Below are 17,806 nucleotides of genomic sequence, written 5' to 3' on the forward strand. Positions count from 1 at the left end.
CACTGTGTGTACAAACTGTGTGTGTGTACAGTGTGTGTACTCTGTGCGTGTACACTGTGTGTGTGTACCCTGTGCGTGTACACTGTGTGTGTGTGTACACTGTGTGTGTGTACACTGTGTGTACAAACTGTGTGTGTGTACCCTGTGCGTGTACACTCTGTGTACACTGTGTGTGTGTACACTGTGTGTGTGTACACTGTGTGTACAAACTGTGTGTGTGTACCCTGTGCGTGTACACTCTGTGTGTGTACACTGTGTGTACAAACTGTGTGTGTGTACACTGTGTGTGTGTACAGTGTGTACAAACTGTGTGTACCCTGTGCGTGTACACTGTGTGTGTGTACACTGTGTGTGTGTACCCTGTGCGTGTACACTGTGCGTGTACATTGTGTGTGTACAAACTGTGTGTGTACACTGTGTGTGTGTACACTGTGTGTACAAACTGTGTGTGTGTACACTGTGTGTGTGTACCCTGTGCGTGTACACACTGTGCGTGTACATTGTGTGTGTACAAACTGTGTGTGTACACTGTGTGTGTGTACACTGTGTGTTGGCACAGTCGGGGGTACAGATGGTGCATCGGCCAGTCAACTGAGTCAGTCGACCCATGGCACCTGGGGGTCTACCCCGTGCACATAGCCTGGCACAAGCGCCATGGTGACGTGACCGCCACTTAGTGGCGAATGGCGGTTGTTGTTCTTGTTACTGTGTGTCCGGCAAAACAAGAGATGGCACCTCAGCCAGCCATCTCATTGAGTAGCCATTACCAGATCATCAGCAGATGCAACAGGGCTGACCAGCAGGGAAACAGGTCTCTGCGGGGTGGGCTGGTAGGAACGAACAAATGAATGGCTATAATAAAATGAAATGGCGGGGGTACGATACGAAGGGAGAGTTTGAGGCCTAGTTCTAGGTTTTAGGCCTAGCTGTAGGCTTTAGGCCGCTGTGAGTTAATTTTAAACTATCTCAGGTAATTATAAGGGAATGTTACACTTGTTTAGCCAGGAAAGCCTCACTGAGTCTAAAGGTTTTTGTAGGGTCCTGCCAAGTGTTTGCAGTAGGGGGCGATGTTGCTACACGTAATCGGACGGAGGGACGATATAATCTATTGTAGGCTGGTTCACTTCGTTCCTACCAGTATAATCCCTTAACTATAACCAGTCATCGATAAGCATATTATTTTTAACCGCGACGAATGCAATTTATTTATACGGCCATTGTGAGCTCCTCAAACTACATAATTATTGAACATGCTATGTAATGTGTAATAAACCCCGTTGAGACGTCGTCAATTGAGAATTCTTTATTCAGTTTCGTTCACAGCTTCCACCACATTCGTTCCTCCAGTTCCCTTGCTCCTTCACGCTGTTGGCTGACAGCGTGAGAGACTGCGGCGGCCCGCCACGTGGCAGGCTCCGGACCACGGCACCAGCCACGTGGCTTCTCCGCTCCTTTAAATCCCTGGCCCACGTGATGCCCCGCAGCCAATCCTCAGCCACACCCCTGGAACTTTCCCGAAGCTAATGTACGGCTCCAGGGCCACGCCCCTAACTCGACTCCCCATTAGTTGCGGGCTGAGGCCGGCAGAGCCCATCATTATTATCCAGGTGTAACCTCACATTACAAATGTAATGCATTGGGCCAGAGTGAATTTCTGTCACAAGCCGAGTTGAACAGGAAATGGTTCCAACTCCTGGTCACGCAGCTTTAGATGGGCCTGCACCAAAATCATAAAAATCTTCAACGAATGTGAGCAGAGGCAGAGACATCGAAATCAAGGAACCCAAAGCACCAAGCCTATTTAGGGTACCATAGGCCTGCTGTACTCGATCGACAGAAAATACAGCCGCCCCTTGAATATCGTAGGTTACGTTCTTGGAAAATGCCACGCGACAGCTAAAAACGCGATATTCAATACTTAACCCTTACCCAAGTAATGGCGTTAGGTAAACGTCAACTAAAATTTACATCACAATTGAAATACGTACTGTATTCCAAATCAACTAAAAATTAAACTATTGAAATAAACATTGGGAAACCGTGTCTCATGCTTTTGGTTACAGGCCTACCCAACACTTATGGTCACACATGCTGTCTGCTTCTACTCGACCTTGTCCGAAAAGTCCTCCCAAAACTCCACATCCACAAATGGATGTGATTTGTCTCGGGCTCCATTAGTGACCTGGAAGTCAAACCCTAGAGCCTTCACAGGTCACCTTCACGAATGGTGACGTTTCCCAGCTGCCCTCTTTATTGGGTCCTTGCATCACAAACGATCGGCTTATGGAACTTCAAATTTCACACGTCAATCTCAGACCCTGCTCCTTGAAGACCTCCTTACACGTGTTTCAGTTTCAAGACAATTCAAAAGGCCTTCCAATTGTACATTAAGTGGTTTTTAATGTGTGTTCCCTGGCAGTTGTGAAGATTTGATTACTGTGTAAATGCATTCCAAGACAGTGCAGTCGTTAGATTCCGTGGAGACGAGTTCTGCTCTTGGTGACATCACAAGCCAGAGAGAGGGGGAGGCCCTGACGTAACCCACTCGTTAATTTGAGGTGACGTCTTCAGAGGGAGCGTCTACATATTTAGGTAAACATGTGGTAAACAAGGTGGGATATCAATGCAGACAGATATATCTAAAGTTTTATTTGAATAGAATTTAAAATTCAATAAAACCTAGGCTAGAATACAAATCTGTAACAAAAATCCACGATGCCTTCAAATGTGCTCTTTAAAGTACCTCCTTGAGAAAAAACAGATCGGCAAACATCTTTCATTCAACGTTCTCTACACGAAACAAAGGAATGTTTTACACAAACTATAAATACCACGGCCTTTTAGGAATGCATGTGTAATGGGTTCCGGAGACATTTGTAGAGGTATCTTCTTTATTACAATACAACACTCCAACAGTCCTGATACTCTGTTACAGCCTAGATACACTACTCTGGCTACGCTCTGGGGTCCTCCGGCTGCAATTACCCTAGGGGAGGCTAATTGACCCGACCCAGCCAAGGTGCGGGTCTGGAATCTGGCTTCCTCGGAACTCGCCCTTACAAGGACGTAGAGCCGGGAGTCCCAGAGTCCCACCACTGGCCCTCACAGCGTCCCGGCCCTTACAAGGACAAGCGGGATGGAGAGGGTCCACGGTCCTAAGCTGGCTGGTCTTGGGTCTTGAGCTGCAACTGGCCCCGATCGTCCAGGGAGCTGCACTTTTATGCCTCGTCCCCAACGAGGGGTGGGGTTGTGTGCGACCCCAGATACCCCAGAGCACGCACAGTCCCCCCGTTGGTGGCGCCAAGGGGCTTAACTGTTTGGGGTGCCTGGGATCCTAGCGTCTGGCGCCGAGGGTTTATCTGCCTAGGATCCCAGAGCCCCCAGCAGCCCCTCCCCTCTTATGGCACTACACATGTGTTCAGTACAAGCCACCTGTGGACTGGTTTGGTGTACAATGTCTCAACAACAGTCCGGCTTGCTTCAACTGATGTTCATCGGCAAGGTCCATTTCAAGTCTCAGTTCGACAAAATGTATACGTAATACAAAATGATAATTAGTGTTCTTGAGGAGAATGTATCTCCTATACGTAACTTGTAAGTGGCATACCTTAACTGTTGAATGATCTGACTATGCTCCCGATTTCAAAGACAATGAGTTGCCCCAGTCAGATGCGTCCGGATTCACAAAAATACCCGTTGACCCGTATCACAAAAATAACAGCTCTCACGTGAGTTTTTGTACAGGTTACCACCAAAACAGATACTTTGTCCTGACATCACATATTCCATATTTTACATTAATACACAAAATGTTGTATGTACGTACAAAATCAGACAGGTATTCTTTCAATAATGATTCAAAATAATCAAAGGGCACATTGGCAACATTTTATTACTATACCTGAATGTACTGCGTCACGTTGCAATGTATTTACAAGTTGATCTCTGACTCGATGAGGCCTATACGTGCAGCACTCTCGTAGAGGGAAGCCAAGTAGTAGTACATTCTATATTTGTTGCAGAGGTTCAAGGTTCAAATCCGACTGGCATATCAATCATCGCCCCCGACTTACAAACTCCTATCCACATGCAGGCCAGTGAACGGTCACCTTGTGGCACACAGGGGCAGATGCCCATTATGGGCACCCATCGAGTGTCTAAGATGAAATATGATACAAAACACTTGAGTCACTCCTGGTTAGAGATCGCCCCAACCCACAGGTTCACAAATACTGGCCACTCTTACACTGCAGTTTGAACCTAGAAATTGAGTGTTCAACTTCACATTATATTCATTAGAAAGGCCTGTGACAAAGGTGCATCCATTGGAGCTTAATTGTCTCAAGCTTGCACATCTACCTGGTCTCCATTTGACTTTGTATTGTCTAGGAAGTCCACCCACACCTCCACATCCACAAACTCCTGGGAGTTGCCTCGCTCTGCCTCACAGTCAGAATTTAGTTCCTGCTTCACACTGCCTCCATCTATGTGAAGGTCCGATTTTGGAGTTGAATCTTCAAATTTAACCTTCACTTCTACGCTCTTCAATGTTACTTCTTCACATTTCACTTTCGCCTCTTCATATTTCACCTTGATACCTTTCAAAGTGTCCAGGCTGGGATTGTCTTCTGGTTCTTGTTTCATGAACAATGGGGTCATTGCAGCACTTTGACTTTCACAAGCTGATTTCAGATTACACTTCTTGTGGATTTTCTGATGCGTGTGTGTTCTCTGGTGTTTTTTAAGATTTGATGACTGTGCAAACGCTTTCCCACAAACACTGCACTTGAAGAGTTTCTCTACTGTGTGTGTTGTCTGATGTCTTCTAAGATTAGATGAATCTGAAAATGCCTTCTCACACACACTGCACTTGAAGGGTTTATCTCCTGTGTGTATTCTCTGGTGGGACTGAAGATTTGATGACTTTGCATACGCCTTCACACACAGAATGCACTTAAAAGGTTTCTCTCCTGTGTGTGTTCTCTGGTGTTGTTTAAGAGTAGATGAATACAAAAATGCCTTCCCACACACACTGCACTTGAAGGGTTTATCTCCTGTGTGTGTTCTCTGGTGGGTCTGAAGATATGATGACAATGAAAATGCCTTCTCACACACAGTGCAGTTGAAAGGTTTCTTTCCAGTGTGTGTTCTCTGGTGTTGTTTAAGAGTAGATGAATACAAAAATGCCTTCCCACACACACTGCACTTGAAGGGTTTATCTCCTGTGTGTGTTCTCTGGTGGGTCTGAAGATATGATGACAATGAAAATGCCTTCTCACACACAGTGCAGTTGAAAGGTTTCTTTCCAGTGTGTGTTCTCTGGTGTTGTTTAAGAGTAGATGAATACAAAAATGCCTTCCCACACACAGTGCACTTGAAGGGTTTCTCTCCTGTGTGTGTTCTCTGGTGTGATTTAAGAATGCATGACCGTGCAAACGCCTTCTCACACACAGTGCACTTGAAAGGTTTCTCTCCTGTGTGTGTTGTCTGGTGTGATTTAAGAATGGATGACCGTGAAAACGCCTTCTCACACACAGTGCACTTGAAAGGTTTCTTTCCTGTGTGTGTTCTCTGGTGTTGTTTAAGAGTAGATGAATCTAAAAATGCCTTTCCACACACACTGCACTTGAAGGGTTGATCTCCTGTGTGTGTTCTCTGGTGGGTCTGAAGATTTGATGACTTTGCAAACACCTTCCCACACAGAGTGCACTTGAAAGGTTTCTCTCCTGTGTGTGTTCTCTGGTGTGATTTAAGAATGGATGACTGTGCAAACGCCTTCTCACACACAGTGCACTTGAAAGGTTTCTCTCCTGTGTGTGTTCTCTGGTGTGATTTAAGAAGGCATGACCATGCAAACGCCTTCTCACACACAGTGCACTTGAAAGGTTTCTCTCCTGTGTGTGTTCTCTGGTGGTTCTTAAGATGTGATGACTGTGCAAACGCCTTCCCACACAGAGTGCACTTAAAAGGTTTCTCTCCTGTGTGTGTTCTCTGGTGTTGTTTAAGAGAAGATGAATCTGAAAATGCCTTCTCACACACACTGCACTTGCAGAGTTTCTCTCCTGTGTGTGTTCTCTGATGTATTCTAAGAGTAGATGAATTTGAAAATGCCTTCTCACACACACTGCACTTGAAGGGTTTATCTCCCGTGTGTATTCTCTGGTGGTTCTTAAGATGTGATGACTGTGCAAACGCCTTCCCACACAGAGTGCACTTAAAAGGTTTCTCTCCTGTGTGTGTTCTCTGGTGTTGTTTAAGAGAAGATGAATCTGAAAATGCCTTCTCACACACACTGCACTTGCAGAGTTTCTCTCCTGTGTGTGTTCTCTGATGTATTCTAAGAGTAGATGAATTTGAAAATGCCTTCTCACACACACTGCACTTGAAGGGTTTATCTCCCGTGTGTATTCTCTGGTGGTTCTTAAGATGTGATGACTGTGCAAACGCCTTCCCACACAGAGTCCACTTAAAAGGTTTCTCTCCTGTGTGTGTTCTATGGTGTTGTTTAAGAGAAGATGAATCTGAAAATGCCTTCTCACACACACTGCACTTGAAGGGCATCTCTCCTTTGTGTGTTCTCTGGTGCTGTGTCAATTTTCCAGTACGATCCGTGATGTTTACATGCTGGTCGCATTGTTTCCTTCTTGTACTGAGCTGCGCTGAGTGCCTTTGCTCCATCAGGCCAATTCTGCAGAGCGAGGGTCAGCTGCAGACAGAAAAGCATGTCCACACCATCTATGTGAGTATTGAGGCACAGAGGAATGCATATAAACAGTCACACATGACTTACACATCTATACATATTCATATTTTAATGATATAGTGAAAGAGATTCCCCAATTCATCACAAGGGCTGCTAAGGCACACAATGAGAGGGCAAATGGTCATAAATATGCCTGGACACCCTAGTGTCTTTAAAATGAATGTTTACCAAAAACTCCAAACACACAATTTTGGTTGACTCGCTACGACAGGAATATTTATTTAAGAAAAATTAGCTAACATAGCAAAGGCTGTTGAAAAGAATATTTGTATTATGTAGAAATGTATAAAATAATGTTCATTTGCAACTTAGAGGTGTGAAGCCAGACTCAGATGAGCTTGAATGCGAGGATGAACAGATCTAACTTCAGCTGCATATGTGGAGTGTTAATTTCCTGACTGTTTCCATTCTTATAAAATCTTGTTCTGTACCTGTTGAATTCCATGACGAAATGGGGCCTTGCATATGTTCTACAAAAAGATCACCTCCCTGGGATGATCTTGACTTAAAACTTTGTAATAGCGGGAATTCATATTCTTTGGTTATTTCGGTAAAGTCATGTAGATAGAAAATAATACAAATAAAGTGAATAGAAGAAAAAAAACGACTAATGTAGAGTGTAGCCTGGTTTTTAGCCTTGGTGAGCGTACTGGCAGTCTATAATGTAGACTGTAGCTTGGTTCTTAACCTCGGTGAGTGTATTGGCAGTCTATAATGTAGACTATTGCCTGTTTTTTTTAGGAGACCTTTGCAATGGACTAGACCTTGGCGATGGACACTCACAGCTTTGTATCAAAAAAAGTCCAGGCAGCTTCCACATAGTGTTACAGAGCCTAATAAAAGAATGCTGCTAGACCAATTTGAAGTGAGACTTTGGATGCCAAACCAAAGCTGGTCGTGAACACATTAACCAGGTATAGGAGCTCCTCCACCACGTGTAGAACGACCTGATTATTCATGGAGAGCTGAGTAGGTGCAGTGTTGAATGACATTAAATTCCCAGGGAGGTGTTCTTTGGGTCTTTCGGTAAAGTCACATCACTTAACCGAAAGACCCAAAGAATATGAATTCCTGCAGTTATGAAAGCTTTAGGTCAAAATTTTCCCAGGGAGGTGATATTTTTGTAGAACATATGCAAGGCCCCATTTCGTCATGGAATTCTCCAGGTACAAAACACGATTCTCCAATTCAATATCATTGAGTAGCCATGACCAGATCATCAACATGCGTAACATGGTTGACCAACAGGGGACAATCCCTTGACTATAACCAGGCATCGATTATGGTATCATTGTTACTCTATGAAATGCATTTTTTATAGGGCTATTGCGAGCTTCTTAAAACACAATTATTTGAAAATGCTACGTAATGTAATGCATGGGGCCAGAGGGAATTTCGGCCAGATGCCAAATTTAACAGGAAAAGGATCCGACTCCTGGTCACGCAGCTTTAGATGGGCCATCCAAAAATCATAAAAATCCTCAACGAATGTGAGCAGAGGCAGAGATATCTAAAACGAAAAACAATCCAAAACCCCAAGCCTTTTTATGGTACTATAGGCCGTAATTACACCAAGAAAGCAGAAATATAGTTTCTGCTGAAATCCGTACTCCTGTGCTATAGCTGATGGATAGAAAATACAGCAGCCCCTTGAATAGCGCGGAGGTTACATTCTTGGAAAGTGCCGTGCGAAAGCAAAAATGCCGATATTAAATATTTAATCCTTACCTAAATAATGGAGTTAGGTAAACGGCATATAAAATATACATCACAATTTAAATAAGTACTGTACTGTATTCCCAATAAACTAAATTACTGAAATAAACGTCGAGAAACCGTATACAAAACATTCCAAGATGAGTATCTAACCTATAAACGTCACTTTTTGTCTGTCCATCTGTCCCTCTGCGTACGCTCGCTTGCGAGGGATTTGGCGCTCGAGCCGTGGGGTTTAGGACGAAAAAAATTTGCAGGTGGGCATGCCCCCGGCCCCGCGGTAAACTTAGGCATTTCCGATTTTTCGTCTCTAAACTTTAAATCGGACCGATTATCGATTTAGTGCGATTTCTCTTTATTTAGTTATCTAACGCTTTATTTATTTATTTACTACTAGCGGAAGTACCCGGCTTTGCCCGGGTGAAAAATATCTTTCTTAAAAACCTTACATATATATACACAGATACTAAGGTATTGTCAAAGCCCGGTGGGCTGTTTGTACATTTTTCCACCAACAAATATATAAGAGGCTTTCACAAGTCCAAAAAGTTGTAGAAAGTGTGGGGTAAATAGTTGATGTCAAAATGTTTCCGAAAATTGTGGTCTCCCCCCCCCCTCAAAAAATATCTTTACACCTCGTAGGTATATATACTAACAACACCTTACATACAACAGAGGAAGTGGTATCTATTGACTCTGTAGTAGTATCTACTGACTGTACCGTAGTATCTACTGAGCCAGTAGTAGCTACTGACTGTGTAGTAGTATTTAGTGACTGTAATAACTACTGACCATAGTAGTATTTACTGGGCCTACAGTAGTATCTACCGACTATATACTCGTAACGACTAACTGTATAGTATCTGCTGACTCTATAGTTGTATCCACTGACTATAGTAGTAACTACAAAATCTATAGCAGTATCTACTCACTCTATAATAGTATCTACTGACTCTAGTAGCTACTCACCGTAGCAATATGTACTGACTGTATAGTAGTATATACTGACTGTAGCAGTATTGACTGACTGTAGTGGTATATACTGACTGTTTTAGTATTTACTATAGCGGTATCTACCAACTCGATAGCAGTATCTACTATCGCTACAGCAGTGTATACCGACTGAGGTCGTACCTGCTATCACTACAGCAGTGCATACTGCTGTGTTGGTACCTGTTATGATGACAGCAGTGCATATTGTGGTGGTACCTGCTATGATTACATCAGTGCATACTGCTGTGGTGGTATCTGCTATGATGAGAGGAGTACATATTGTGGTGGTGGTACCTGGTATGATAATAGCAGTGCATATTGACTGTACTCATCATTCACCCTCACCATTCACCACTCACAACTCACCCTTACCACTCATCCTCACCACTCACCACTCCCACTCACTATTCACCATTCACCCTCACAACTCACCACTCACCAACCTCCCTCACCAATCTCCCTCACCACTCACCCTCACCACTCACCCTCACCACTCACCCTCACCACTCACCAATCACCACTCACCCTCACCACTCACTCTCACCACTCACTCTCACCACTCACCCTCACCACTCACCCTCACCACTCACTCTCACCACTAACCCTCACCACAAACCCTCACCACTCTCACTCACCCACTCTCCCTCACCACTCACTCTCACCATTCACCCTCACCATTCAGCCTCACCACTCACCCTCACCACTCACCCTCACCACTCACCGTCACAACCACCACTCACCCTCACCACTCAACTTCACCCTCACTACTCACCATTCATCCTCACCAATCACCACTGACCAATCACCACTCACCACTCTTCACTAACCCTCACCACTCAACCTCACCACTCACCCTCAAAACTAACCACTCTCACCACTCACCCTCACCACTCAGCACTCACCCTCACCACTCACCCTCACCACTCACCCTTCACCGCTCACCACTCACCCATCACCACTCACAACCGCCACTCACCCTCACCACTCATCCTCACCACTCACCCTCACAACAACCACTCACCCTCACCACTCACCCTGACCACTCATCCTCACCAATCACACCCTCACCAATCACCACTCACCCGCACTGCTCACCCTCACCACTCACGCTCACCCTCACCACTCACCCTCACTAATCACCACTCATAACCGCCACTCACCCTCACCACTCACCCTCACCACTCACCCTCAACACTCACCGTCACCACTCACCCTCACTACTCACCACTCATCCTCACCAGTCACACCCTCAACAATCACCGCTCACCCTCACCACTCACCCTCACCGCTCACCCTCACCACTCACCCCTCACTAATCACCACTCACAACCGCCACTCACCCTCACCACTAACCCTCACCACTCACCCTCACCACTCACTAATCACCTCTCACAACCGTCACTCACCGTCACCACTCACTCTTACCACTCACCCTCACCACGCACCCTCACAACAACCACTCACCCTCACAACAACCACTCACCCTCACTACTCACCCTCACCACTCACACCCTCACCAATCACCACTCACCCTCACTGCTCACCACTCAACCTCACCACTCACGCTCACCCTCACCATTCATCCCTCACCATTCATCCCTCACTAATCACCACTAACAACCGCCACTCACCCTCCCCACTCACCCTCACCACTCACCCTCACCAATCACCACTCACTACTCACCCCCACCACTCTCCCTCACCACTCTCCCTCACCACTCTCCCTCACCACTCTCCCTCACCACTCTCCCTCACCAGTCACGCTCACCACTCACCACTCACGCTCACCACTCACCCTCACCACTCACCCTCACCACTCACCGCTCACCACTCACCCTCACCACTCACCCTCACCACTCACCCTGACCACTCACCACTCATCCTCACCAACCACCAATCACCACTCACCCTCACTGCTCACCCTCACCGCTCACCATTCACCCTCACCACTCACCCTCACCACTCACGTTCACCCTCACCACTCACCCCTCACTAATCACCACTCACAACCGCCACTCACCCTCACCACTCACCCACTCACCCTCACCACTCACCCTCCCTACTCACCACTCATCCTCACCAATCACACCCTCAACAATCACCACTCACCCTCACCACTCACGCTCAACACTCACCCTCACCACTCATGCTCACCACTAACCCTCACCACTCACCCCTCACTAATCACCACAATAAACCGCCACTCACCCTCACCACTCCCACCCACACCACCCACCACTCACCCACACCACCACCACTCACCCCACCACCACCACTCACCCACACCACCACCACTCACCACTCACCCACCACCACCACTCACCCACACCACCACCACTCACACACCACCACCACTCACCCACACCACCACCACTCTCCCCTCACCACCACTCTCCCCCTCACCACCACTCTCCCCCTCACCACCACTCTCCCCCTCACCACCACTCTCCCCCTCACCACCACTCTCCCCCTCACCACCACTCTCCCCCTCACCACCACTCTCCCCCTCACCACCACTCTCCCCCTCACCACCACTCTCCCCCTCCCCCCCCCCCCCCCACTCTCCCCCTCACCACCACTCTCCCCCTCACCACCACTCTCCCCCCTCACCACCACTCTCCCCCTCCCCCCCTCACCCCACTCTCCCCCCCTCACCACCACTCTCCCCCTCACCACCACTCTCCCCCTCACCACCACTCTCCCCCCACCACCACTCTCCCCCTCACCACCACTCTCCCCTCCCCCTCACCACCACTCTCCCCCTCACCACCACTCTCCCCTCACCACTCTCCCCCTCACCACTCTCCCCCTCACCACTCTCCCCCTCACCACTCTCTCCCTCACCACATGTTAAGCGCGATCCTAAAGGAATCTACAACCTTCGATGATTCCTTTGCGCGATTCAAAGAATCGATTCCTGGCGCATAGGAGGTTTCCATTTTTAATTACAGAGTTTTATTTTCATTGTTATGTATGTTTTAAAGTTTTCAGGAGTTTTTAATTATATTTTAGCCCCAGTCAACGCCGGATATTTCCCATTCGTAGCAGTTTATATCAACTCTATAACCAACTTTATTAAATGGAAATAAGGCGATTCTAAATGAATCTACAACCTTCGATTCCTTTTCGCGATTCAGAGAATCGATTCTTGGCGCGGTCGGGTTTATAATTTTAATTACACAGTTGTATTTTTCATTGGTATGTTACAATAATACTGTCTAATCGCTATAATTTTATTATCTACCGACCCTATAATAGTAATTGCACACATTGGGGTGGAAGGGGAGTGAAGAGGATGTGAAACTTTGATGAATTTACCTCAGAATCGCGTGTTAATGCGTGCGCATATTTGTAACGGGAATAAAAAATGGCGTCCACCCCGTAGCGAAGTTGTTGCTACCCGTTGCCAGGGGCAACCGCCGTGGGCCGCGCCGGCCGGCAATATTAAATAAATAAATAACTATATAAAGAGCAATCGCACTAAATCGATAATCGGTCCGATTTAAAGTTTAGAGACGAAAAAATCGGAAATGCCTAAGTTTACCGCGGGCCGGGGGCGTGCCCACCTGCAAAATTTAATCTCGGCGAACCCCACGGTCCGAGAGCTAAATCCCCCGGAAAGGAGCGTACGCAGACGAACAAACAGACAGACAGATAGACAGACAGACAGACAAAAATGAATTATATAGGTTAGATTGCCGACCGGCGGCGGACCACGGCGGTTGCCCCTGGCAACGGCCCAGCGACGCCTTCGCTGCGGGGGTGGACGCCATTTTTAATTCCCGTTAAAAATATGCGCACGCATTAACACGCGACTCTGAGGTAAATTCATCAAAGTTTCACGTCCTCTTCACTCCCCCCCCACCCCAATGTGTGCAATTACTATTATAGGGTCTGCAGATAATAAAATTATAGCGATTAGACAGTATTATTGTAGCGCGGGGGGGGGGGGGGTAACGGCCCCAGTACCCAGTCTCAGCCGGGTGGGCAATCTAGGCGAGGCCGGAGGCTCTGCACGGTACTAGGCCTCGACACCCCACCCGTGTCAAGCGACGACTTTGTGGTATAAACTCGATATACCCAGCGTTGCCCGGGGGGAAAATACATTTAAAATCTTCTGAAAACTTTAAAACATTACATACCAATGAAAATACAACTGTGTAATTACTTTTAAACCCGACGCGCCAAGAATCGATTCTCTGAATCGCGCAAAGGAATCGAAGGTTGTAGATTCCTTTATAATCGGACGATTCCCGTTTACTATAAGTTGGGTATAGTCGATATAAACTGCTACGAACGGGAAATATCCGGCGTTGACCGGGACAAAAATGTAATTAAAAACTCCTGAAAACATTAAAACATAACATACAAATGAAAATAAAACTCTGTCATTCAAAATGTAAACCCCCAACAGGCCAGGAATCGATTCTTTGAATCGCACAAAGGACTAATCGAAGGTTGTAGATTACTTTAGGATGGCGCTGTTCCCGTTTAATATAAGTTGGTTATAGAGTTGATATAAACTGCTACGAATGGGAAAATCCGGCGTTGACTGGGGCAAAAATATAATGGTGAGGGTGTGATTGGTGAGGATGAGTAGTGAGGGTGAGTGGTGAGGGTGAGTGGTGAGGGTGAGTGGCGGTTGTGAGTGGCGATTGTGAGTGGTGATTAGTGAGTGGTGAGGGTGAGTGGTGAGGGGGTGAGAGATTGGTTAGTGGAGAGGGTGAGTGGTGAGGGTGAGTGGTAAGGTTGAGTGGTCATGTTGAGTGGTGAGGGTTAGTGGAGAGTGGTGAGGTGAGTGGTGAGTGGTGATTGGGTCAGTGGTGATTGGTGAGGATGAGTGGTGAGTAGTGCGGGTGAGTGATGAGGGTGAGTGATGAGGGTGAGTGGTGGTTGTGAGTGATGAGTGGTGAGGCTGAATGGTGAGTTGAATGGTGAGAGGTGAGTGGTGAGGAAGAGTGGGAGTGGTGAGGGTGAGTCGTGAGGGTGAGTGGTGAGGCTGAATGGTGAGGGTGAATGGTGAGAGTGAGTGGTGAGGGAGAGTGGTGAGGGTGAGGGGTGAGTGGTGAGGGTGAGTGGTGACGAGAGTGGTGAGGTTGAGTGGTGAGTAGTAAGGGTGAGTGGTGATGGTGAGGGTTAGTGGTGAGGGTGAGTGGTGAGCGGTGAGGGTGAGTGGTTGTTGTGAGGGTGAGTGGCAGTTGTGATTGGTGATGGGTGAGTGGTGAGTGGTGAGCGTGAGTGGTGAGGGTGAGTGGTGAGGGTGAGTGCTGAGTGGTGAGAGTGAGTGGGTGAGGGCGAGTGGTGAGGCTGAATGGTGAGGGGTGAATGGTGAGAGTGAGTGGTGAGGGTGAGTGGTGAGGGTGAGTGGTGAGGGTGAGTGGTGAGAGAGTTGTTAGTTTTGAGGGTGAGTGGTGAGGTTGAGTGGTGAGGGTTAGTGGAGAGTGGTGAGTGGTGATTGGTCAGTGGTGATTGGTCAGGATTGAATGGTGAGTAGTGAGGGTGAGGTTGAGTGGTGAGGTTGAGTGGTGAGGTTGAGTGGTGAGGGTGAGTGGCAGTTGTGAGTGGTGATGGGTGAGTGGTGAGTGGTGAGGGTGAGTGGTGAGGGTGAGTGCTGAGTGGTGAGGGTGAGTGGTGAGAGATTCGTTAGTTTGAGGGTGAGTGGTGAGGTTGAGTGGTGAGGGTTAGTGGAGAGTGTGAGTGGTGATTGGTCAGTGGTGATTGGTCAGGATGAATGGCGAGTAGTGAGGTGTGAGGTTGAGTGGTGAGGTTGAGTGGTGAGGGTGAGTGGTGAGGGTGAATGTGAGAGTGAGGGTGAGTGGTGAGGGAGAGTGTGAGGGTGAGCGGTGATGGTGAGGGGTGAGTGGTGAGGGGTGAGTGGTGAGGGTGAGTGGTGAGTGGTCATTGTGAGGGGTCAGGGTTAGTGGTGAGGGTGAGTGGTGATGGTGAGGGGTGAGTGGTGAGGGTGAGTGGTGAGTGGTGACGGTGAGTGGGGAGGGAGAGTGGTGAGGAGAGGGGTTAGGGTGAGTGTTGAGGGTGAATGGTGAGGGTGAGTGGTGAGGTTGAGTGTTGAGTAGTAAGGGTTGAGTGGTGATGGTGAGGGTTAGTGGTGAGGGTGAGTGGGTGATGGTTAGTGGTGAGGGTGACTGGTCAGGGTGAGTGGCGAGGGTGAGTGGCGAGGGTGAGTGGTGAGTGGTGAGGGTGAGTGGTTGTGGTGAGGGTGAGTGGCAGTTGTGAGTGGTGATGGGTGAGTGGTGAGTGGTGAGCGTGAGTGGTGAGGTGAGTGCTGAGTGGTGAGGGTGAGTGGTGAGAGATTCGTTAGTTTTGAGGGTGAGTAGTGAGGTTGAGTGGTGAGGGTTAGTGGAGAGTGGTGAGTGGTGATTGGTCAGTGGTGATTGGTCAGGATGAATGGTGAGTAGTGAGGGTGAGGTTTGAGTGTGAGGTTGAGTGGTGAGGGTGAGTGGTGAGGGTGAATGGTGAGAGTGAGTGGTGAGTGGTGAGGGAGAGTGGTGAGGGTGAGTGTGATGGTGAGGGGTGAGTGGTGAGGGGTGAGGGTGAGTGGTGAGTGGTCAGTGGTGAGGGGTCAGAGTTAGTGGTGAGGGTGAGTGGTGATGGCGAGGGGTGAGTGGTGAGGGTGAGTTGGATGACGTGTGAGTGGTAATGGTGAGGGTTTAGTGGTGAGGGTGAGTGGTAACGGTGAGTGGTCAGGGTGAGTGGTGAGGGTGAGTGGTGAGTGGTGAGCAGTGAGGGTGAGTGGTTGTTGTGAGGGTGAGTGGCAGTGTGAGTGCTTGATGGGTGAGTGGTGAGCGTGAGTGGTGAGGGTTGAGTGCTGAGTGGTGAGGGTGAGTGGTGAGAGAGTCGTTAGTTTTGAGGGTCAGTGGTGAGGTTGAGTGAGGGTGAGTGCTGAGTGGTGAGGGTGAGTGGTGAGAGGGTCGTTAGTTTTTAGGGTGAGTGGTGAGGTTGAGGGTTAGTGGAGAGTGGTGAGTGGTGATTGGTCAGTGGTGATTGGTCAGGATGAATGGTGAGTAGTGAGGGTGAGGTTGAGTGGTGAGGTTGAGTGGTGAGGATGAGTGGTGAGGGTGAGTGGTGGTTGTGACGGTGAGTGGTGAGGGTGAGTGGTGAGGCTGAATGGTGAGGGTGAATGGTGAGAGTGAGTGGTGAGTGGTGAGGGAGAGTGGTGAGGGTGAGTGTGATGGTGAGGGTGAGTAGTGAGGGTGAGTGGTGAGGTGAGGGGTGAATGGTGAGGGTGAGTGGTGAGGGTGAGTGGTGACGAAGAGTGGAGAGGTTGAGTGGTGAGTAGTAAGGGTGAGTGGTGATGGTGAGGGTTAGTGGTGAAGGTGAGTGGTAAGGGTGAGTGGTGAGGGTTAGTGGTGAGGCGAGTGGTGAGGGTGAGTGGTGAGGGTGAGTGGTGAGCGGTGAGGGTTGAGTGGTTGTTGTGAGGGTGAGTGGCAGTTGTGAGTGGTGATGGGTAAGTGGTGAGTGGTGAGCGTGAGTGGTGAGGGTGAGTGGTGAGGGTGAGTGCTGAGTGGTGAGGGTGAGTGGTGAGAGATTCGTTAGTTTTGAGGGTGAGTGGTGAGGGTTAGTGGAGAGTGGTGAGTGGTGATTGGTCAGTGGTGATTGGTCAGGATGAATGGTGAGTAGTGAGGGTGAGGTTGAGTGGTGAGGTTGAGTGGTGAGGGTGAGTGGTGGTTTGTGACGTTGAGTGGTGAGGTTGAGTGGTGAGGTTGAGTGGTGAGGGTGAGTAGTGAAGGGGTGAATTGGTGAGTGAATGGTGAGTGGTGAGGGAGAGTGTGAGGGTGAGTGGTGATGGTGAGGGGTGAGTGGTGAGGGGTGAGGGTGAGTGGTGAGTGGTCAGTGGTGAGGGGTCAGGGTTAGTGGTGAGGGTGAGTGGTGATGGCGAGGGGTGAGTGGTGAGGGTGAGTGGTGACGGTGAGTGGTGAGGGGTTAGGGTGAGTGTTGAGGGTGAATGGTGAGGTTAGTGTTGAGTAGTAAGGGTGAGTGTGATGGTGAGGGTTAGTGGTGAGGGTGAGTGGTGAGGGTTAGTGGTGATGGTGACTGGTCAGGGTGAGTGGTGAGGGTGAGTGGCGAGGGTGAGTGGTGAGCAGTGAGGTGAGTGGTTGTGGTGAGGGGAGGTGAGTGGCAGTTGTGAGTGGTGATGGGTGAGTGGTGAGCGTGAGTGGTGAGGGTGAGTGGTGAGGGTGAGTGCTGAGTGGTGAGTGAGTGGTGAGAGATTCGTTAGTTTTGAGGGTGAGTAGTGAGGTTAAGTGGTGAGGGTTAGTGGAGAGTGGTGAGTGGTGATTGGTCAGTGGTGATTGGTCAGGATGAATGGTGAGTAGT

The 17,806-nt window shown here is 48.4% G+C and overlaps 1 protein-coding gene across 1 annotated transcript; it reads right to left on the reverse strand.

The window, feature by feature from the left end:
* Positions 1–1,745: 1,745 nt before the first annotated feature.
* On the reverse strand, positions 1,746–7,191 carry LOC133339240 (oocyte zinc finger protein XlCOF6-like). The gene has a single exon (XM_061547384.1). The coding sequence runs from the start codon at positions 6,676–6,678 to the stop codon at positions 4,342–4,344; it is 2,337 nt and encodes a 778-aa protein (XP_061403368.1). The 5' UTR covers positions 6,679–7,191; the 3' UTR covers positions 1,746–4,341.
* Positions 7,192–17,806: the final 10,615 nt, after the last annotated feature.

This window comes from Lethenteron reissneri, unplaced genomic scaffold (assembly GCF_015708825.2).
Source record: "Lethenteron reissneri isolate LAM-NWPU_2019-01 unplaced genomic scaffold, ASM1570882v1 scaffold_1696, whole genome shotgun sequence".
NCBI lineage: Eukaryota > Metazoa > Chordata > Hyperoartia > Petromyzontiformes > Petromyzontidae > Lethenteron > Lethenteron reissneri.